At 44.1% G+C, this 22,857-nt stretch overlaps 1 protein-coding gene across 3 annotated transcripts in view; it reads left to right on the forward strand.

Moving 5' to 3' along the window:
• The window catches only part of IFT43 (intraflagellar transport 43), a 106,813-nt gene that overhangs the window by 57,035 nt on the left and 26,921 nt on the right, over nucleotides 1–22,857 (forward strand). For all 3 annotated transcript variants that reach the window (XR_750072.2, XM_010382688.1, XM_030929829.1), the window contains exons 4-5: nucleotides 18,056–18,088; nucleotides 18,743–18,789. Coding sequence is in view for 2 of the 3 variants with exons in the window: in XM_010382688.1 (XP_010380990.1) it covers nucleotides 18,056–18,088; nucleotides 18,743–18,789 (80 nt within the window). In the remaining variant the exon portion in view is untranslated. The remainder of the gene's footprint in view (nucleotides 1–18,055; nucleotides 18,089–18,742; nucleotides 18,790–22,857) is intronic.

Consider the following 22,857-nt stretch of genomic DNA (forward strand, 5'->3'; position numbering starts at 1 on the left):
GCACAAAGTGCAGGGCTTGCAAGAGTAGAAAGTTAGAGCCAGTCTCATCCAATGTCCTGTCAAATTCTAGTGTTTCTATTAAGTGCTTGCCGAGGTCTACTTGGACCCCTCCAGCTGGGGAACTTGGTAGAAACAGTCCCACTGATTCTGTTTTTAATAAAGTCCTTTTTAGTTGTACAAGCAAACTGATAGCTCTTTAATGATGTAAAAATTCAAACAAGACAGATAAAGCTAAATGTGCCTAAAACTATTTACTCTGATCCTAGGCATCTCTCTAGAAGTAATTACTGGAATAGTTTGTTGGTATCTTTTACACGCTTCAATACATGTATGTACAAAAGTCTATTTTTTTTTTTAAGTAAACAGATCACATTAAGTGCATTCTGTACCTTACATTCTTTTTTATCTTTGCAGTAAGTACATCCTAGAGATGTTTTAATATATGTAGATTTACTGCAGTTTTCTTACTGCTCCGTGATAATCCCGTGGTATGGATGCATTATTCCCCTGTTGGTGGACATTTAGGTTCTTTCTTTTTATTTTTGCCATTATCTATCCCCTGAGTTTTTTTTAGACAGCTCTAGACTTTAGGAAATTTACAGCTTCATCCTCAGAAACAGATTCTGGCTTCCAGGAACGTGCTGCAGAACCCGTTTGTGGATAGCCCACGTCTTGTCCGGTCCTTGTATTATATGGACGAGGACACACACACACACATATACACACGAACACACATTATTTATTGTGACTTCTTTTGCTGGCTTCTGTGCTAAAAACAGTTATCTTTTTCCTCAAAACAACTCCATGAAATAGGTGCTGTTATTATCCCTGCTTGCAGATAAGGAAACTGACATTCAAAAAGTTAAGTAACTTGCTCAGAGTCACACAGCTAGTGAGTAGCCAGCCAGAATTTGGACCCAGGTAAGTCTGATTGTAGAGATCTTGGTCTTATTCTCAGTGCTTTGCTGCCTTCTGTTTTTATGCCCCTTGACGCCTGATACAGCATCTTTGCCCATGGTAGAGCCTCAGGAGATACTCTTTGAGGGCTATTTTGACAAGAAACCAACATGTTCAGCTTGTGAGAATAATAGCAAGGAATGCATGCATGACCTAAGCCCTTCCCAGCTTCCTTTGGCCTCACTCTCTGCAGAGCTGTGCTCCAGCCAGCTGCCTGACCCACCAGAAGAAGGTGAGTGCAGAGGATGCAGCCTGTGCTTAGGGGTACTGGCCAAGGCCCTGCCAGCCCTGCCATTAAAAGGCTTAATTAGGCTAGTCATTAAGTTCAATTAAGCATTGGAAATGATTGTCCCTTCTAACCCTGCAGTGCCCTCTAAGAACTGGATCCATTCCCAGGCAGCCCACTCAGGAGCCAGGTTCTAGTTACGGGTGCACCTGTAAAACTGCTTCTGGTTTCGGGGCCTGTGATGCCATGGCAGACTAGGGCAGAGTAGCACAGAGTGAGGCACTCCAAGTACATGTTAAATCGGGTTACGTTTCTGCCTTTGAGGCCATTTCCTAAGTTCGTTTCTGAGCCACCTTCTCTTATTGGGTCACCTTTTCTCCAGGTGTCATTAGGAGTCAGGACATCTGCCTGTGCAGTGGGCACAGAGCAGAGCCCTGGGCTGGGGTGGGAGGAAGAGAGGTGTAGTGTAGCAGCCCCATGCAACCAGCTCAGTGCCCTTGGCCTCTGTCTCTTCAGCCTTACACACAAGAGATCTCAAAGGCCCTCTCCAACTCCAAAAGGATATGAACATACTTTCTAGATGGCTTGCTTGAAACAAGTCCTTTTAGTTTCTGAGTTATTATATTACCTTGAAACAAAACAATTGACAAGCATTGAGGCGAGGCCAGGGGCCAGGTGAGTAGGGACATGAATGAACCACCGCAGTGTGTTTAGGATGAGCACACCAGGCTTTGCAGAGGGGAGTAGAAGGGTAGGTGGGCAGGGTAGAGAAGAGCTCCTGTGCAGGGCCTGGAACTCCAGGCAGGCCCTCCTTTTTTAGGAAATAGGAGCCACTGCGGTGTTGACAGTGCACGACTGGTGGTGCAAAGTATCACCCTTTTTTTTTTTTTTTTTTGAGATGGAGCCTCCTCGCTCTGTCGCCCAGGCTGGAGTGCAGTGGTGCGATCTTGGCTCATTGCAGCCACTGCCTCCCACACTTCTGAATGCCTTTTTGACATGGGACAACCTTGGGGTACTTGCAGATGTAAAAAGAAATCTGTTTCTCCCAATGTAGAGTCCTCTTGGCACAATGTGGAAACTGTTTTCTCCTACTATACCCTCAGTGCTCCACTTCTGACACCAGATGTATAGAAGTTTTTCTCCGTACACTAGCCAGTTCTGCAGTGGATACTAACTGGCTGTTCTGCAGTTTTACTCAATTCTGATGCTATCTGCCTGGAGTTAACATCAGATCTCACAGGTTCAGAGCTGAGTCCCACAAGACTGTCCCACATTTCCAGTGCCAGTTGCAAGCCCTGGGTGGTTTTACCTGTGCTTCTGAACCACTGGCTGTAAATCGAGCATTCCTATGACCCCCCTCTCAGGCTTGATTAATTTGCTAGAGTAGCTCACAGCTCAGGGAAACAAACACTTTACTTACTATCACAAATTTATTACAAAACATATTTTATTTCTCTTTTTTGTTTTGTTTTGTTTTGTTTTGTTTTTGAGATAGAGTCTTACTCAGTCACCCAGGCTTGAATGCAGTGGCGCTCTCTCGGCTCACTGTAACCTCCACCTTCTGCCCTATGTGCCTCAGCCTCCTGAGTAGCTGGGATTACAGGCATGTACCATCACGCCCAGCTAATTTTTGTATTTTTAATAGAGACCCAGTTTCACCATGTTGACCAGGCTGGTCTCGAACTCCTGGCCTCAAGTGATCCTGCCTCGGCCTCCCAAAGTGCTGGAATTACAGGCGTGAGCCACCATGCCAGACCACAAAGCATATTTTAAAGGATCCAGATGAAGAGCTATATAGGGCAAGGTTTGGAAGGGACCCAGTTGTAGGAGCTTCTGTTCCCATGGAGCTGAAGTGTGCCACCCTCCCATCAGGTGAATACATTCTTGCTCTCCAGCCCAGAAGCTCTCAGAACCTAGTCATTTTGGGTGTTTATGGAAGCATCATTATGTATGCACAATTGATTAAATCATTGGTCATTGGTGATCAAATCAACCTTCAGCCCATCTCCTCTCCTGAGGTCAGGGATTGGGTTCCCCTGGCAACCAGCCTCCCTCCTGAGACCATCCAGGAGTCCCCCCATCCATCTATCTCCCATCAGTCATTCATTAGCATACAAAAAGACATATCACTTTGGAGATTCCAAGGGTTTTAGGAGCTGTGTGCCAGGAAACCAAATATTTACAGTTGGCCTTTAGAACTGAGAAAGTCCACTTGTGGGAGGATTTTCTTCTGCCTCCACCACCCCTGAGACAGCAAGCCCAACCCCTCCTCCTCCTCCTCCTCCTCCTCCTCCTGATCCACTTCCAGTTAATGAGTAGTAAATATATTTTTCTTCCTTCTGATTTTCCTCTAGCTTACTTTATTGTAATACAGTATACAGAACATATAATGTACAAAATATGTATTAATTGACTATGTTACTAGTGAGATTTCCAGTCAACGGTGGGCTGTATGTGGTTAAGTGAAACTTCAACTGTATGGGGGGTCAGTGCCCTAACACCCACCTTGTTCAAGGGTCATCTGTATTTGGATGAAGACCAAATATATATTTCTTATTATAAATCACAGTAACACACTCTTCTTAAGGGCTCACTCATCCTCATTCTTTATAGCAAGAGTTCTCTTTTCAGGCTAGACAAAGTTGTGGAGAGGGTGTGCTCATCTTTTTCCCCTGGGTTTGCCACCTTTTTCTCTAGCAGATATTGACGATGTCTCTCACATCCTTAGAATTCTGCTCCTCCTGCATCCATTTCAAATCATTGCTTTCTCTTCTGAAACCATATATGAAGTTTAACTAATTATAATTATGTGAGGTTGCTTTTTCCATAGGATTTGTATTCCTTCCTGACTAGAATGAGTTCTCATTTGAGATGTGCTGTAGTAATTGGAGTTAAAAATCTGCGGTTAACAGAAAATCCCATTAACAGAAGCTTAAACAGAAAGGAGTTTGTCTCACAAAAGCAGAGGTCCAGGGCTTAGCAGCCCAGGGCTATAGGCACCCCCAGAGCCAGGAGGGATGGAGCGCTTTCCCTTCCTGCCCCCCATCCTTAGCATGCGGGCCTTTGTCACCATGCTCATGCCTCCTGGTTGTGGGATGGCTGCTATACCGCCAAGCCTCACCTCTGTTTTCCAGGCAGAAAAAAGAGTGACGTGAAAGTGATGGTGAAGGGCTCTTTCTTAGCAAGAATTTGTTTTTTGGAGGTGAGGGAGAAGAGTGTGCTGCATCTTTCTCCCGGGACTACCCCTCAGGCCCAGAGAAGCAAGGAAACAGATTTTTAGTTGGGTCATTGTCACCCCAAACAATACTGGTATTTGAATCAAGATGGGAGAGATGACTTTGGGTGGGTGCCAGGCTATTTTCCGCGGTCTGACCCCATCGAGCTGAGTTTCAGAAGTCACTGGATGAGGCTGCCCTACTATAAAGACTGTCGTGTGATGAGGAGGGTTAGGTGTGTAGGTAGCGCAGAAACCATTTCACCTCATTCGAAAAGCTTCCCAGAGGTGGAGAATCCTTCAGAAAGATATGAAAGCCAGAAAAAGTTGCTTTTTAGACAGGAATAAACAGAAGTGACTAAAAGGGAACCAAGAGGCAGAACAAGTAAAGTAGGAGATGGAAAAAAATGAGAGGGCTACCTGCTGAGAAACTGAGAGGTAAATTAATTGTGTTGTGGTAAGCAGTGGCCAGCTGGTGGGGAGGCTTCGTGAGCGGGACAAAATGTTTCTCATATGGGGCTGGGGGTCTGTACATGGGGTCAACAGGTCAAGTGGTGAGGGCAGGCTGCTGGACTTGCCATTGAGGGTGGCCTGGACAAGTTCAGCAAGGGAGGCAGAAATATGTACAAGCAGGGGAAGTGGTGGGTCCCCAGAAGCAAAAAGCATGAAGCCACTCCCCTGGGCACACCCAGCCAGCACCCATCTCAGGGGTGGGGATCAGTTACAGGATCAAGGAGGAGAAAGACGTCTCAAGCAAGGACAGGTAGCACAGGGAAGAGACTGGATGAGAACCACCACCACCACCACCACAATAATGATGGTGTTAGCAACAGCTACAGTTCATCGATCACTTCCTGTGTGCCAAGTTCTATGCAAAATGCTTTGCCTGAATTAACTTACTTGATTTTTAGAACAACATTGTGAAGTAGAATTTGATATTATCACCAGCTTGGCAGAGTTTAAAGTGACTTGCCCAAGAGCATGCAGGTAATGAATGATGAAACTTTGTTCTAAAGCCAGAACCTGTGAAACTTTGTTCTGCACCTATAGCCAATTTCTGCTTCTATAACAAAGTACCATAGTCTGGGTAGTCTATAAATAATGGAAATGTATGTCTCACCATTCTGGAGTCTGGGAAGTCTGAGATGAAGGCACTAGCAGATTCAGTGTCTGGTGAGGGCTACTGTATACTTCCAAGATGCCTTGTTGCTATGGACTCACCTGGCAGAAGGCAGAAGGGCAACAGGGATAGCTACCCACTAGCCCTTCCATAAGGGACTAATCCCATCCCTGAGGGTGGAGTCCTCATGGCCTTGTCACCTCCTGAATACTGTTGCATTGGGGATTAAGTTTCAACCTCAATTTTGGAGGGGCCACAAATATTCAAACCATAGCACCCTCTGACCCTGGAGCCCATGTTCAGAACCACTGGCTTCAAGCTAGTTGTTTAAATTGGGGCCCGAGATTAGAGCTCAGCACGTACACCTTGGCTGGCCTGATTCTGAGTAATTGAGCCTGTGGTTCTTGGAGTCCTCTCTGACTTGAGGAATAGGAAGGTTGGTTTCTGAGTTCCCTCTGTTTGGAGGGTTTAGCAGGTCTAGGTAGCTATCCTCTTTCCAACTGCTTGGAGAGAAAGGAAATAAAGAAGTCATATTAAGCAGGAAGAAAACAAATGGAAATGTGAAGAGCAGGTTAACTGTTTAGGAGAGGAGTATAAAGGGGAAGTCATATTTCTGTGTGCAATCCGGAAAGTTGTAGCAGGTCCGACAACAGCTAAGAAAAAGAGAGACAGACCAAGGAGGAAAATGCCTTAAATTCTTAAGTAGGAAGAGAGTTTGGGTCAACTTTGTTTTGCCTAAAAGTAATTGAAAAAGGGAAGAGGCAGGCCTGCTCACCCGCCTGCCTTCCTCCCTCTGTTCCTTCCCTCCCCTCCACCTTTTTTTTTTTTTTTTTTTTTTTTTTTTTTTGTCATTGCAGTTTCCAAACCTGCACACTACACTGTCTTGATTGAGATTTTTAGGGCTGGATAAACCAGTTGCAAGGAAGGGGCTGCGTGGGGGTTGTCAGAATGGAGAGCGGTATTAATGGGGAACAGATGTGGGTGGGGGCCAGGATCAAGGGGAGGCAGGGTTGGTGATCATTCACAGAGCTGGGGAGAGAGACCTGAGAAGCTATGGAGTCTGGCCCCTTCCATTTGGAGATGGAGAAAATGAGAACTAGGGAGGTTAAGTGACGCTGAGTTATAGAATCTCAGAGTTAGAAAGGCCCTTAAATGTCACCTTGCCCCACTGCCCAAGGTCATACAGCTAATTAGTATAATAGAATATGCCTCTCATTCTGCAGCCATGCCCATTCTCAAACCTTGAGCGCTGCATGCATTTATCTCAAGTTCACGAAAAGGCCATGCACTATACTATTTGTGCAAGAGTGAGTCTGTTAGAATAAAATTCTCTTTACTGCTATCCTCTGGGACCCTCACAGAATTGAGATGTTGATCGTATGAAGCAATCTTATAGAACAAAAAAACTTCCAAGGAAAAAAGTTGTGTCCCCCGAGCCAGCCAGTCTCTGCTAAGGGGGACCTGCTGCTTTGCAGAGTGAGCAGCTGAAAGCCAGGAGGGAATGATTAGAGATGCCAACCATTGGTTAAAATTCTCCGAACATAAATGATCTCCTTGTTCTCCCTTTGATGGATTTGGTCTCTCAAAAATAAAATGCATCTGTGAACATCACACCTACTTCTTTCCTTTTCTTTTGAGTCCTGTATGGAGAAGTACCCGAAAGCAATTTAAATATAGATGAAACGGGCTGGGCACACATAGGTATAAATATGCATAGGAAATGGAGGCCCCTCACATCATCTGAGTTTGTTCTGCTCTAGTGGGTCGGTCAGAGATTTTACTTTTTGACCCATGCTGTCCCCACCAGAGCTGAATACTGATGGCTACACTAGTTTCTCCAGGTTTAACAGCACCCATTGTAAAAGAGCCCACGTGTTGAAGTGGCAGGGTGCCCTTGGTTCCTATTTACCAGGGATTCACCGGGGTGGGCCCTGAGCCTCCCAGGAGGCTGCCACACATGGTCCTGTGCTCCCCCAGTGGCTCGCATGCCAGCAACCAGAGCTGAGGCACCTTCTCTTCATGTACCTCATCGCTTGGGTGAGTCTCAGTGTATTTATGGGATTTCGGGGGGAGCGCAGGATGTAAAAGAAGAACAGAAGCAGAGAAGATGGTGGGTTAGTTACCAGAAGGAAATCTTTACAGGTTTCCCTATTATAGAGCAGAAACTTCTGTACAGGAAAAGTAAAAGACCCACTCCAACAATTAAACATGAATTGAAATAAAGGTTTCCAGAAGCACTGAGAAGTTTGTCCCTTGACTTGTGGCACACAGTTTCTACTTGTCTCAGTCACCACATCCCATCTCGTTTATCTCCATCCTCCATCCTAGTAGTTCTGTTTTCCCAAGATTGGTGTCTAGTTCCAAAGTTACTCTTTTCCACTAGCTTTCAGTTCCTCTGATCATGCCAATGGAAAAGTCTCCATTTACAGCCAGTCTTTCTTTAACACTTCTCTAACCCTGCTAATCTCCCCTTTTAATACAAAATAGGCCGTGGGCTCTTGGATTTTTAACAAACAGCAATGTCTAGCTAATCAAGTTTGTAGTTTTTTAAAAAGCTGTGTTGTTTTTACAATTATTTCCCTATGGCTGGTGATGATAGCTTTCCATTGAGGATGGAGAGTTTTCTTTTTAAAAAAAAAAAATTATTAAAACCAAGGAATCAATTTAAAGAAAATACTAAGTAGTTGCAGAAAGTACATAGCTATAACAAAATTGGTGAAGGTGGTACTTGGAAATGGCAGGCATTTGGGGAACACTCATACAGCAGTTCTTCTTGGCTGCTTCTCCCTACCCCCAACGCCCTTCTTTCTCCCAGCGGGAAGAGTAACAACTTCTTCCACTTAACTGCTCTGTGCTGCTTTTGTACTGCAGGATACAGGGTAAGTTGCATAATATTAGGTCATTGAGGTCTCTATATGTGGGCATAAGTAACTTGAAGGGGGAAAGCAGAGAACCCAGGGAAAATTAATTTCCAGCCCCAGAATCCCTCCTGATCCCTGATCAATGTCAGTGTATATATTTATAGAGTTGACACCAGTAATACCATCTTATTTGGTCTTAATGCTTACCCACTCAGCCCTGATGCCATTCTCATCTCCAGCCACCATCTTATCTGTTTTTCAGCCGCGCCATGTCCCCTGCTGTTTTCCGAACACCTCGGCCCCTGCATGCCTCTAACCTCTGTTCAAGTGGTTTCCCTCCTGCAGCTTTTCTGCCCATTGCAAGCCTCCTCATCTCTCCCCTGGCAAGGCTTCCAGGAAGCCTCCCCAGATCCCCAGCTAGAATGGCTGGTTCCCTCTTTAGTGCTCCTGTGACAGTTTGCTTATACCTTCCTTACTTGTCCTATCAAATCTGGGGCTCAGTAGAATGAGGGATTGTGAACCTCAGTTTCCAGGTCCGGCACTGCATCCACTGGCTTTGGAGCCTTCATTAGATCTCTTTGAGGACTCCTGGTCTCCACTTCTTCATCTAGTAGCTGACAGTTTGGATGTGGTGGGAATCTTCTGTTTGTTTTCTTTGTGTTTCTTTTTGTTTTGTTTTTTGTTTGTTGTTTGTTCAAAGAGATGAGGTCTCGCTGTGTTGCTTAGGCTGGTTTTGAACTCCTGGGCTGAAGTGATTCTCCCACCTTAGCCTCTTGAGTAGCTGGGATTACAGGTGCACGCCACTGTACCCATCTGGTGGTGAGAATCTTTTTGGCCTTACAGTATGTAAGTTTATGGAGGCATTAGTGTTATTTCTGTAATGTTCTTCTCTCCCACTGGATTGTAAAATCTTGAGCAAACGATCCCCAATTCCAAACACCTCTCTCTTGTTCCTAGTAGATGATTAGTGATCCAGTGACGGTTTCCTGAATAAAAAAGTGCTCATTTGAGATGCCTAAAACCTCTAGAGTTCTAAACTCTGCTGCCTTTTCTTGATAGCAGGCATATTACATTTTATATGTTCCCATAACTGTAGCTAATCAAAGCGTTTCTGTGTATTTCAACCTTTTTTCATACGTTTAGTTTGAAGCAAAACAAAGCTGTCATATTTAACGTAACCAGCAGGGGGCAACCTTCTCCCAGGAATCGCATTGTGATTCACTAGGCCTTGGCAGTCTATAGACAGGACGTGGGCATGAGTTTTTCTCTCTCTACCAGACATCTTAGTGATGAACTGTGCTGGCAGGAACTAAATATAATCTAGCGTGACCTAAAACCTTAGAGTGCCAAAATTTGGGTGTTAGGGAACACCTGCCTGTTTTCAAAAGAAGGAAGAAAATATGGTACCTACTGGCATATAGTGGATTCTAAACACATGAGTGGCAAGAACTGGAAACTGAGGGGAAGGAGGGGGTGACTTCAGCTTTCAGGGGAGATTTAAATGAGGAGAAATCTATTGGACAAGGAAAACTTCAGTTCGTGAGAAATATCTAGCTTTTAATGAGTATTGCAGGTGTGGGGGCAGCTTAGAGCAGAGGGACCCCAATTATCCAGTGTACCGCCTGGGATTGAATGAGCAGTGTAGCCAAGATGACAATGGCAGATTTCTCCTTTCCTCACATTTGGGTTTTCACTGCAAAGGCTTATTTGGCAGTTCACACATTTATAAAGTAGAGCCTTGGTTCTGGATTTGCTGGTGACATTAGATGATCTGGGAATATTGCCTTCTCTCTCTCATGCCTTGGTAAAATTTACCTCAATGAGATTTGGAGGCAACTGTGAGATTTTTCTTGGACATTTAAAAATAATGAGGGTAGAAAACCTTGCAAGAAAATGGCATTTTGATTTTTTCTTTCCAGAGGAGGAAATTTTAACTTGACATTTTAAAAACATGAAGTAGCTTTGGCATCAATGTAGTTGGTATCTCTTTCCTGCTCTTTCCCTGGCCAGTTTTTCTTCATGCATTTGACCCCTGGCTGAAGTTTCTTATCTTTTGAAATGGAACCATGCAGGTGCCTTCCTATGGCTTTGGCGTTTCTCTCATCTGCAACAAGTTATAGTCAGAACCCTTCATCTAAACCCTTCACATTCCTCCCCAGGTCAGAGTGATCCGTGAGGGATGGACTCGCATAGGGCCTTCCCCGGGCACAGGCGAGGCTCCAGGTGCTTGGCACTTCGGTCTATTTTAAGCCTGTTCTGCCTTGCAGCAGGGAGGTGGGTCTAGGGTCTAGTATGTGCTGTGGATATTAAGAGACTTCAAGGACACTTCCCCCCATTTATCCTGGTTATGTCCCCTGCTAAAATAGGTTAACGGTGTCTAATTAACCACTGAACATTGTCATGCTGCATAAAGATAGCATCCTGGCTGTTCTCTGAGCCGTGGTACTTTATCTCCATTTAGATCTCTGCAGTATTCCATTAAACTCGAGAGAAACATTTTAACTGAGATGATGTCTACATTAGGGCTGCCTTTTACCCTTCAGCGCATAACCCATGTAGCAGCAGTTAAGGCCTCTTCTCTCTGGTGAAGGGAATCCAGGTTGTTTCATGGTCTCTTCCTCAGAAGTTCATGGGGTCCCTGCAGTTGGGGGTCATAACTACCTGCTAGTTCCACTTGATCATGATGGCCAGATCAGGCCCCCTGATGCAGCAGGGAGAGACAGACCCCGCAGGCAGGAATAAAACTATGAGGATCCAAGATTCCGCCGTGGTCCCACGTGGCTGAAGTCACAGATGTGCCACTGGAATCCACCTTGTGCTTAGCTGCCCAAATCACACCATTGAATGTCAGCGTGGGCTCCAAATGCCAAAGAAAGGGATTACATTTAAGCAAAAGAAATTCAAAAAGGAAGGAATATGGAAAGAAAGGTGACTTAACTAGACAGGATTTCTTTTTGCCATGATGCACACTGTTGCATTGTAAATATGACAAATCACAGAACAATGAAGCCAAAATTAACTACCAGATCATCAGGACTGACAAAGCTACAGCCCTACTATAAGTTGAAAGAATGTCCCTGTCCTGAAAATATTAGTTGGATTTGAAGCAGAGGAGCATTTCCCATGCTGTAGAAATGCCTGCATGTCTCCATGGTGTAAGGGCTGGAAACTGAGCTTTGGAGTCAGACACTCTGCTTGCATTCTGGCCCTACTACTTTCTAGGTAGGTGACCTTAGGCAAGTTACTTACCTCTCTGAGCTCACCTGTAAAACAGAGAGAATAAAAGAAGGTACTATGATACTGAAATAAGATAATGTATACTGTATAGGATGTATGTGATTATATAATTGTATAATAGTATTATAAATACTATAATGATGGTGACTGGTGCCTAACAAGCTCGGTAAATGTTGACTGTTGTCGTCAGTCATCATCCTTCTTAGGGCAGGTTTGTGGGGGAAGGGGCAGCATAAAGGAAGGGTGGGCCGGGGCCTGGAACTGGGCTTTCTTTCCCCTGAGAGTTGACAGTGGGTGTGCTGAGCCAGGCAGGAGAGGCTCAGTGTGGGTCAGAGAGAAGCTGGGATGAAGACCAGGAGGGGACTGGGTGAGTGTGGAGCTGAGGTACTGGGCTTTAAATGCAGGTCACAACAGCAAGACAACCCCCTTCACCTTCACATCCTCTACCTGAGAAGCCAAGCTTCTGAGTCCTTGGCAGCTTCGTGGCTGAGCGTTGTAGGCAATTTGGAAAGGGCCATCAGCCCACTGTGATGTGGGGAGGGGGAGCTGGTGTGTCTTTCCTCCCTCACCCTGCTCCACAAGGCGGAGGTGACAGAGAACGTTTACTGTCACTGTCCCGAGTTAAAACTTCATTCTGCAAAATGGCCAAAGCAATCAGTGATGATGGAGTAGCTCTTAAAAAGAAAGCTGGCATTTAATTAACTTTCCAAAGTGCTGGTTCAGCAACCTCTATGTATTACATTTTGAATATTGAACAAGCATCTCTAATCGAATCTAGATTGCTTTGGGCCTGGTGTGGTGGAGAACACCTGCTTAGTTTTCATGAACACCATGGACTCGGGCGTGAATTTCAGGATCACTCAGGAACAGAGACTTCACCTAGTGGACCATTCAGGCCCCTTGCTATTTCTTCCTCCTCACATCCTTTAGGTCAAGTCCATGTTCATTAACACTTCTGTTAGAAGAAAGTAGGCAACTCAGGAGGAGAAGGCAAAGAAGTTTCAGTTTTGCTGCTTAGCAACTGGAGTATTCAGCTGAATGTCTCAAAGCTTAGGGCAAGGAGTCTCATCTACATGACTAGGTCCCATTTCTAGAAGTTACTACCTCAGAGGGATGAGGAGTAAGCCCAGCCCATGTACACTGAAAAAGCTTCCGGGGGTGAGTCTTGTGCACCACTGTTGAAGAACGACTAATTTAAAAGATTTTCTCCAGCTTCCAGTTCGCTGTCTATACCATATCGTGCCTTCCATTAGGAGAGAAAATCAAGAAGGGACCGTCTACACAGTAAATCCAAGGAGATGTCTGGGTGCCTTAGGGATATTAGATAATCAACTGGTATCTTCCTTTGAAAAGGCTTGAGGCAAAGTGTTTGGAATCTAGGGTGAAAGTCGGGAGACATGGATTCTAGTTTCAGCCTCATCACTAACTAGCTCTGTGATTTGGGTGAAGACCACAGCCGCAGTGCCCAGCGTCCCTCTCTGTGTTTAAAATTGTTCTGCTGAAACCTGCTTTTCCTCTTCTCCAGAACTCAGCCAAGGTAGTGTTTGTAGATGTGAATGTCTTTGAAGAGTATTGAAAAGTGCTCTATGTGAGGTGATCTTGCTGGAATTATTATGATTTGCCAGGTTCCCCAAACTTCTAATAGCCTCTTTTGGGGGAAAAGGCACGGGGGCCCTGAGTGCAGAAATAAACCGGCAGCCCGAGGCTATGCTGATCTCAGCTCTGCAGACAACCTGCCAGGGGGCTGGGACCAGGCCACACAAGCCTCATCGACAGCCTCAGTTTCCTCAGAAGTTGGGGATGAAGTGTCTGTGAAGAGGTGCTCCAGAACCCATAATTCTTTACCTTAGCCTCTGTCCCCACACAGTCTGGGAGGCAGAACTTCCATATCAGATTCTTCTCTGATTACCTACCCTGTGGACTGTGGTAGACTACTGTGTTTTAGGTTCTTGTTTGTTTGCTTGCTTGTTTGTTTTTAACCTGTCACCAGTAGTTTAAAAATACACTCAGGCTGAGCACAGTGGCCCATGCCTGAATCCCAGTGCTTTGGGAGGCAAAAGCAGGAGAATTGCTTGAGGTCAGGAGTTTAAGAACAACCTGGACAACATAGTGAGACCCTGTTTCTACAAAAAAATAGAAAAAAAAAATTAGCCAGGCACAGTGGCACGCACTTGTAGAGGTGGGAAGATAACATGAGCCCAGGAGTTTGAGGCTGCAGTGAGCATGATCCCAACACTGCACTTCACTCTGGGCCACAGAATGAGACCCTGTCTCTTAAAAAAAAAAAAAAAAAGTAAATTAATTCAGAATATACTTCATGATTGGGTATGGGTACACATAAAACAGGAAACAAAATGTTTATATAATACCTATCCTTACTATTTTCAGCACACTGCGTTTTCTGTGCTATTAAAAAAGAAAGATGATTTCATATCATATGCATTATTTGCCACATTTTAAATGTGTCCTAATTAATAACATGTACTGTTGTTAGTCTTCTATGAAATCAATATTGTAAGGCCTGCTTTTGTAATCAAAATGGAGAGAGTGAAGAGAGCTGTGTGCCAGTAAATACTCCCCTTCATCTTTCTAATATTATGTATTAACTTGTTTTCATGGAGTGGCTATTCAGAATTGGCAGTTACATTCTGTTCAATTTAACCAAACTGGCTTTTTTTTTTTTTTTTTTTCCTAGTGAAGGATCAGTTTTAAACAAACATTGGGATACCAATACAGAAAACTTGAGACAGTATTTGTATGTTTTAATCAGTGTAGCTGTGTGCTTCTGCTTCTCAAGAGCTGGATCCATACAGGTTGTGCGCCATCTGTCCTCTTGAGGTTCAGGAGATTCTAAATGGAATAATCCACTGTTTGGGACGGCATCCAGAAGTTTTCCCTATGACTTTATATTTTGTATTATGTCAAATGTTATGGCAGGGCCCAAATAGCATAGCCACAAGTTTGGTTTATGTGGGCATAAAATTCTAACCAAACTCCAGACATAGGGAGTCATTTGGAGAAAGCCTGAATGTGGTGTTTTAACCTAATAAAGTTGATGAGGGAAAGGGGAGAGGAAGCAAACATAAAGCGGGTGAAGCGTAGAAGCATCTTTTCCATCTCAGGCGTGGCTTCTTCCGTGGACCAAGCTGCAATGCAGTATTGACTTGACAGAGCCTCTACTTCTGTCTCAAAATGGCTCCAAATGATTTCTGTACTGCAAAATAAAGCCAAATTGTGGAAACTAAAAAAATAAAAATAAAAAATAAAAAGAAAAATAAAAAAGAAAGATGAAAGAAAAATTTTTAAAGGAAAGGAATGCTGGTGGTGAGCCACGAAACTGGTCTCATGGCTCAGTAGTGGGTCATGACCTGAAGCTTAAAAAACATGGTGCTAGATTCTGTGTCTTTTGCTGGGCTCCTTGTTGCTGCACTACCCTGAGGTACCTTTGAGGACCAGGCAGATAATCTGTGAAGTGGGGTTTTATTTCAGAATGGCACCTTTAGTCATATTCCTGAGATACATACAGAAATTATTTGCATATTCGCATTTCTATAAAGAAATATACTCTGCCAGTTTTCCTAAAACACGCTCCCCACTTTGTCTTTTTGCCTCCTCACATTTGATAGCTGCATAGCTACAGGACGCACTTTGCCAGCCTCCTCACTCCTATTGGAAAACCAGCAGCGCAGATGACGTAATTGAGGACTAGTTCTGGACCCCCAGTGTTTGGGAGCAATGCGGGGTCGGGGGAGCTCAGGTTCATCCACTGCACGTCCAGTATTGCCAGGCTGAAAAGTTAAACTAAAAAGTTAGAGTTCAGAAATTTGGATTTGTATACAAAATCTCCCCATTTTGGCAATGAATTTACATTACAACAGAACAAAACACAAAATAAACAGACAGCAGTATGGTTTAGACCAAACTCATCTGCAGGCTAGGTAAGGCTGGGAAGTGGCCAGTGTTCCGTCTGTGACCCAGATCAGAGGCAGGGTGCACCATCCCACTCAGTGCGCTCCCAGAACCTGTTGTTTCTGGCAGAGAGTGAGAGAGAGAGAGAGAGAGAATGAGAGAGAAAACGCCACCTGAGGGCATCCCTGCTGCCCTTCCTTGAGGACTCCATTTGATTTTTCTTCTTCCGCTGTCGGGAGAGTCCTTGGGCTCCCCCTAGAGCGAGAGAGAGCAGGATGTGGGCTCAGCAGCAATTAAGCTGAATATTAAACTCATCCCCCTTTTGAATGTTGAGTGGATAAATGGCAATTATTCAGCTTCCCCCCAAAGATTAGCATTATCATTATTGTTTCCTTCAGACATAATCGCGGCTGGTTTTGCCACCGCACATTGTGTAGGGAAGGAACAATTCGGTCATAACTCCTGAGGGTAATTGGAGACGAATATGTCTCTTATGTACACAACAAAGGCGTCAGCCTTTCTTCGTAGCCTGTTTAATTCCAGGATTCTTCTCTTATCCCTGTTTTCATCCAAGCACTTCTACCCTTGGTGACATTAGTTGTGCCATTCGGACAGTGGGGGTATAGAGTTTAACTTCATGAGGACAATTAGAGGCATTGGTCCTCGGGAACGGCGTGAACTAGGAAGTCAGCTTCTATCCTCCCACACAGACAGAAGGTGGCTTTGGTGGCTACTGGGTGCTCTTCCTTTAGGATTCCGTTGACTTAGAACAGGCGTTGGAAGTCTATAGCCTCCAGCAACACCAGGCTGGGGATGCCCTGGGCACCCTGCAGTGGTTTCCCCATGGTGCCTCCCACTACCCATTCTGTTCCCCTATGCCCTCCTAACCCTCATTGCTGAGTCTCCTTTATCTCTCTTTAAGGGTCAGAAACTGCAGCCTGGGAGATTCCCTTAGAGTTGTTATACCCTGTTCTTCCAGCTTGACCTACCCATTCTCCCACCTCACTTCAGCCATCATTCTTTCTTTTTAAAAATAGTACAGTTGATAGAGTAAATTCCATGGAAAGCAGTCTATTTAAACTTTGACTGACTTTTTAAAATCATTTTTAATTTTTTAAGTTTATATTATTAATTTTTTTTTTGAGACGGAGTCTCACTCTGTCACCAGGCTGTGGTGAAATGGTGCGATCTTGGCTCACCACAATCTCCACCTTCTGTGTTCAAGTGTTTCTCCTGTCTCAGCCTCTGAGTAGCTGGGATTACAGGCGCCCACCACCATACCCAGCTAATTTTTGTGTCTTTAGTAGAGATGGGGTTTCACCATGTTGACCAGGCTGGTCTCGAACTCCTGACCTCAAATGATCTACCTGCTTTGGCCTCCCAAAGTATTAGGATTACAGGCATGAGCCATTGTGCCTGGCTGAACTTTTTATTTTTTAACTGACAAAAAAAAAAAAAAAAAAAAAGAATGTAGAATTTTGCTTTTGGCAGGGGGAGTTATTTGCGTTTTGCAGGAATTGCTGGTTGGCTCCAAGAAACCAGTTCTTGCTGGCAAGGCTGGTGGCCCAGCCTGTCAAGGTCTACATCCTGCCTCCAGGCCATTTGCCATCCTTTGCTGTTGCTCATCATGGTGCTAGATTTCTGACTTAAAATAACTCATTTAAAACAAACAAACAAAAAACCCACAATAACAGAATTGTGGAAGTTTTCAGACATACAAAAATGTAATCGACATGTACCCAATGTTCAACTTTAATAATCATCAACAGTTCGCCAGTCTTATTAGAAAACTTCAGATCAGTGTTTCTCAGAGTGTGAGTAGTGACACACTTAGATTAGAATTTTAAAATGCATATTCCTGGGCACCCCCCACCCACCCAGACCAGCTGATTCAGAACTCTCCCTGCCAGGCCCACCAATCTGCATATCTAACAGGCTCAGTGGATGGTTCTTATGCACACTGACATGTGAGAACCACTGCCGTAGGTACGCGTGTGTCAGCCAGGCCCTGGCACTACTCACCCACCATCACTCAGAAGGTCCTCTCGTCCTTCGTGTGAAGGGCACAGAAAAGCAGTTCTGAAGCCTGAAGCCTGAACTGTGAGGCGAGGGCATCCCTTTTTGCTCATTGGAAGCTGCAAGTGCTGACAGCTAATAGCACCAAATAAGACCCAGGGTCTCAGCCCTAAGAAAGCACTCTATAAACCAGTCAGTTTATTGCTGAAAGAAAAGAGGGCACTGAATCATCTGTATCTATTTGAATTTTAAGCCACTCGCTCAACCTGCACTTAAACTCTCAACAATTCAATTTGGAGTGAGGCTGATATAAAGCTGTAAGAAGGCACTACAGCGTCTTTAGTTCTCTCATGCTGGTTGTGGGGCTTGTCTCTAAAGAGAACTGCAGACAGATAAAGCACTTGAGATATACTAATTTTCCTCCACTTTTGAAACCTTCCTCAAGATACTACCCTGGTGCATCAGACTAGTGGGCTCTTAAAAACCTTGTCTTTTTTTTTTTTTTTTTTTTTCAGGTTTAAGAGGAAGGCTTCTGAAGAAATAGAAGAGTAGGTTTCCAGTATTCTTATTCTTATGGTATCCTGTGTTGATCTTGGTCAACAGTGCGGTCTTGGTGGTCATGACCTGTTCCACCTATGTTGAACACGGTGTTAGAAGTCTGGGGCTAGAATTATTTTTGCCTGCTGAATCCAAGGTTTGGTTAATCCTGCTTCCTCAACTGAAGGTCTGGACCCTTTCATTGATGCCCATGTCCTATCTCCCACGGTGTGGTTTTTAGAATTATGTGTCCAGGTATCAGGGTACTGGCCCATGCCTTCTGCATTATTGACATAGATGGGCAGAAGCAATACCAGCTTCTAAGCTTTGCCTTCTCATAAGACTTATATCAGAAAAGAAAGAAGTTTCCTAGATAAAGGTGGCTGTGAAGGTAGGGCCCCCAGTTTCCCACTCCCGGGGGTGGAAGGAGCATTCATGTCATAGCCTTTGTGATGCTGTCCTCTGGAATAGTGCATTGCACAGCCTGTGCAGCCACACACGGCACACCCAGTGGCCTAATTAGGTTTGACCAAGTTGACAGAGAAAAGCAGGTCCAGGGACATTTTCATCTGGGAGAAAGAATGGATACAATCAACGTTTGGGGTGTTCCTTTCTGTGTTTGAAACTCATTTTCTGCTCTCTTTTTCTTCTTTTTTGGGGGACAGTTTTCGCCTCAGACCACAGAGGCAAAATGGATCAGATTATGGAAGAGGTAAGAGGCCCCTGAAGGAAGTCAAAAGGTCTTCTAGAGAGGCCCCAGAACATTTCCTGGGCTACAGCTGAGGCACTGTTGACTGCAGCAGTACTGAAGACATTTGCGGTGGTCTCCTGACGCACGCTGACACACATCTCCATGCCTTGTTGAATGCTGCCACCTCTACCCGGAGTATCTCTCCCTTCTTTATCTGCTAACCCTGCTTATCCTTCAAAAGGTCAGCCAAAGCATCACTTCCCCTGAAATGTCTTCCCTTCCCATCCCACTCCCTCTCTGACCGGATGTTCTTTCTCCATACTCTAACCTCCTTGGCAAACCAACATTGTAATAACATGGCTAATACTTACTAGGTGTTGACTGTATCCCAAGCACTGTCCTTCTAGTTTACACATGTTAAAGCATTTTCTCTCACCACAACCCCGTAGTACTATTATTATCCCCATTTTACAATTATGGAAACCAAGGCATGGAGAGGTTAAGTAAGTTGCCCAAGATCACAGAGTTGCTAAGTGAGTAGAGCCAGGATTTGAGTACAGTTAGGAGGTATTGTGCTTTAACTCTTTGTTGCCTTGATTGTTTTCCCACCAGACCTCTAAGCTTCTTGACGGCAGATAACACATGTTCTTTATCTTTGCATCTCCAGTGTGTGACGCATAGTAGTTAGTTAATGGCTAGCTATATAAATGCAGGGGGAAAAGTACTAAAAAGGCAAGTAGCTGTGGCACAGTGGAATCCTGTGTTCAAATATCAGGAGAAAAGATGAGGTTTGTGTGTGTCTCTAAAAAGAAGCCTTCTAGGGAGGAGATTATGCAGGGGATCCAAATTATTATTATTATTGTTGTTATTATTATTATTATTTTTTGAGACAGAGTCTCACTCTGTTGCCAGGCTGGAGTGCAGTGGTACAATCTCGGTTCACTGCAACCTCCGCCTCCCAGGTTCAAGCGATTCTTCTGCCTCAGCCTCCCGAGTAACTGGGGTTGCGGATGCATGCCACCACCCCCAGCTAATTTTTTGTATTTTTAGTAGAGATGGGGTTTCACCATGTTGGCCAGGCTGGTCTCTAACACCTGACCTCAAGTGATCCTCCCACCTCGGCCTCCCAAAGTGCTGGGATTACAGCCATGAGCCACAGCACCCGGCCCCAAATTGTCAAAGCCTTTTTTTTTTTTCAGATACACTTATTTATAATTTTCACACTCCTTGTTTGTTTGTGTAGATCCTAGTTTCTATCTGGTATCAGTTTCCTTCAGCCTGAAAAACTTTATCATTATTTTGTAGAACAGGTCATCTGGCAAGAAATTCTGTCTGCGTTATTTGTCTGAAAATGTCATCCTCAACTTTTTACCAGACATGGAATTCTAGGCTGACAATTTTTTTCTTTTAGTTTTTTAAATAGTTATTTTATTGTCTTTGGCTTTCTTTGTTCCCTCCTTTCCTTCCTCCCTCCCTCCCTTCCTTCCTTCCTTCTTTTCTTTCCTTTTCCTCCTCTCCCCTCTGCTCCCCTCTGTTTTCTTTTCTTTCTTTTTTTTTTTTTTGAGACAGGATCTCACTCCATCATCCAGGCTGGAGTGCAGTGCCACGATTTTGGCCCACTGTAACCTCCACCTCCCGTGTTTAAGTAATTCTCCTGCCTCAGCCTCCTGAGTAGCTGGGACTACAGTTGCATGCCACCACACCCGGCTAATTTTTGTGTTTTTAGTAGAGACAGAGTTTCACCATGTTGGCCAGTCTGGTCTCAAACTCCTGACCTCAAGTGATCCACCCGCCTGTAATAGGCGTGAGCCACCTTGCCTGGCCTACATTGTTTCTGATGAGAAGACAGTCGTTATTCTTATCTTTGTTCCCCTGTATGTAATATATCTTTCCCCCATCTGCTTTTAAGATTTCTTCTCCATTATCAGTTATTTTCAGCAATTTGGTCATGATGTGCCTTAGTGTGGTTTTCTTTGTGTTTATCCTACTTGAACTTCTTGAGTCTGTGGATTTATGGTTTTCGTCAGATTCAGAAAATGTTAGCTAATATTTCTTTAAATGCATTTTTCTTCCCTCCCACTTCTTTTAATTACAAGTTTGCATGTCCACACAATTGTCACTGAGGCTTGGTGTTTTTTGTTTTCAGTCTACTTTTTTTCTCAGTGCTTCAACTTGGATCGTTTCTGTTGCTATGTAACTGGTCTTGTCTTCTACAATGTCTGGTCTGCTGTTAAGCCCATCTAGTGAATTGTTATTTCACATATTGTTTTCAGTTCTAGAAGCTCCATTTGGTCCCCTTTTATGTATCTTCCATTAATCTTCTCATTCTGTGTACATTTTCTTTCATCCTTTATATAGACTGAGTATCCCTTATCCAAAATGCTTAGGACCAGAAGTGTTTCAGATTTCAGATTTTTTTTCAGATTATGGCATATTTGCATTATGCTTATCTAGTTGAGCATCCCAAATTCCAAAATCCAAAATCTGAAATGCTCCAGTGTACATTTCCTTTGGGCATCATGTCAGTGCTCAAAAAGTTTTGGATTTTAGAGCATTTTAGATTCTCAGATTAGGGATACTCAGCCTGTACTAGCTCTTTTCATGTTCTTTTGCTGCTAATTCCATATTTCTGTCTTTTCTGAGTCTGTTTCTATAACTGATTTTTCTTCTGGTTACAAGTCATATTTTTCTGCTTCTTTACATGATTCATAGGTTTTGATTGGATGCTGGACATTGTGAATATCATTATGTTAAGTTTCAATCTTCCTTTCAAGACTGACATACAGACACTCTTCAACTTACAGTCTGGATAAAACCATTGTGAGTTGAAAATATTGTAACATAAATCAAAATATCATAATCCATAACCCCCTCTTAAGTCAGGGACTGCACTGAACATGTGTTGCTTTTGCACCATCATAAAGTTGAAAATGTGTTAAGTCAGTCAGGTGCGGTGGCTCATGCCTGTAATCCCAGCACTTTGGGAGGCCGAGGCAGGTGGATCACCTGGGGTCAGGAGTTCGAGGCCAGCCTGCTCAACGTGGTGAAACCCCATCACTACTAAAAATACAAAAAATTAGCCAGGGGTGGTGGCGGGCACCTGTAATCCCAGCTACTCAGGAGGCTGAGGCAGGAAAATCACTTGAACCTGGGAGATGGAGGTTGCAGTGAGGCGGAGGTTATACTCCAGCCTGGGCAACAGAGTGAGACCCCATCTCAAAAAATAAAAAAATAAAAAAGAAAGAAAATGCGTTAAGTCAAACCATTGTAAATTGTGGAACATCTATATTTGTTTTGGTAAGCAGTTAATGTATTTTCTTAAATCAATTTGAGCATTTTGAAAATTGTTTCAAAGCTTCATTAGGGCAGGTCTAGAGTTAGCCCTAAACACTGATGCCTGGTTGTTCAATAAGATGTCTGTACTCTAGATGAGTGGAGCTGAGCCTCCTCCAGTTCTGTATAAGTGCTGGAGATTGTTCAGCTCAACCTTTTCAGTAGTAATTGAAGTATCATAATGCAACCTGCAGCCATACCAGCCTGAATGCACCAGATCTCGTCTGAAATATCATAATGCATAACCCCCTCTAAGTCAAGGAGGTTGTGCTCCAGTCTGCTCAGGCTTGTGGAGTTTCACCCTACAGAGGCACAGCTTAGTATCCAGTCAGTCTGGACTTCTGGAGCTTTTCCTCTCCATAGCTCCCCAGTCTTTCAGACTTTGCTTCTAAAATTCCAGCCACTTAAGCCCCACTAAACTTTAGTCTCCTTTCAACTCCATGAGAACTTCATGCCACGTGTGGGGTTCCCCCACACTGTGCCAAAGTCCAGGAATGACCTCTAGTGACCTAGGGCTTACTTCATCTGTTTTCCTGCTCTCAGGAATCAGAGTCTTAGGCTGCTTATTATCCAGTGTCTGGAAACAGTAGTACCATGTATTTTCCTCCAATTTTCGAGTTGTTTGTGGCAAAAGGGCAAGTCTAGTACCACATATTCTCTCATGGTTGGAAATGGAGTCTTAAAGCCTTTTTTTGGGAACACCTTTGTATGTGACTGCATACAAAGAGAATTCAGTCTGTAAAACTTAGGTAATTG

This window comes from Rhinopithecus roxellana, chromosome 5 (assembly GCF_007565055.1).
Source record: "Rhinopithecus roxellana isolate Shanxi Qingling chromosome 5, ASM756505v1, whole genome shotgun sequence".
Lineage (NCBI taxonomy): Eukaryota > Metazoa > Chordata > Mammalia > Primates > Cercopithecidae > Rhinopithecus > Rhinopithecus roxellana.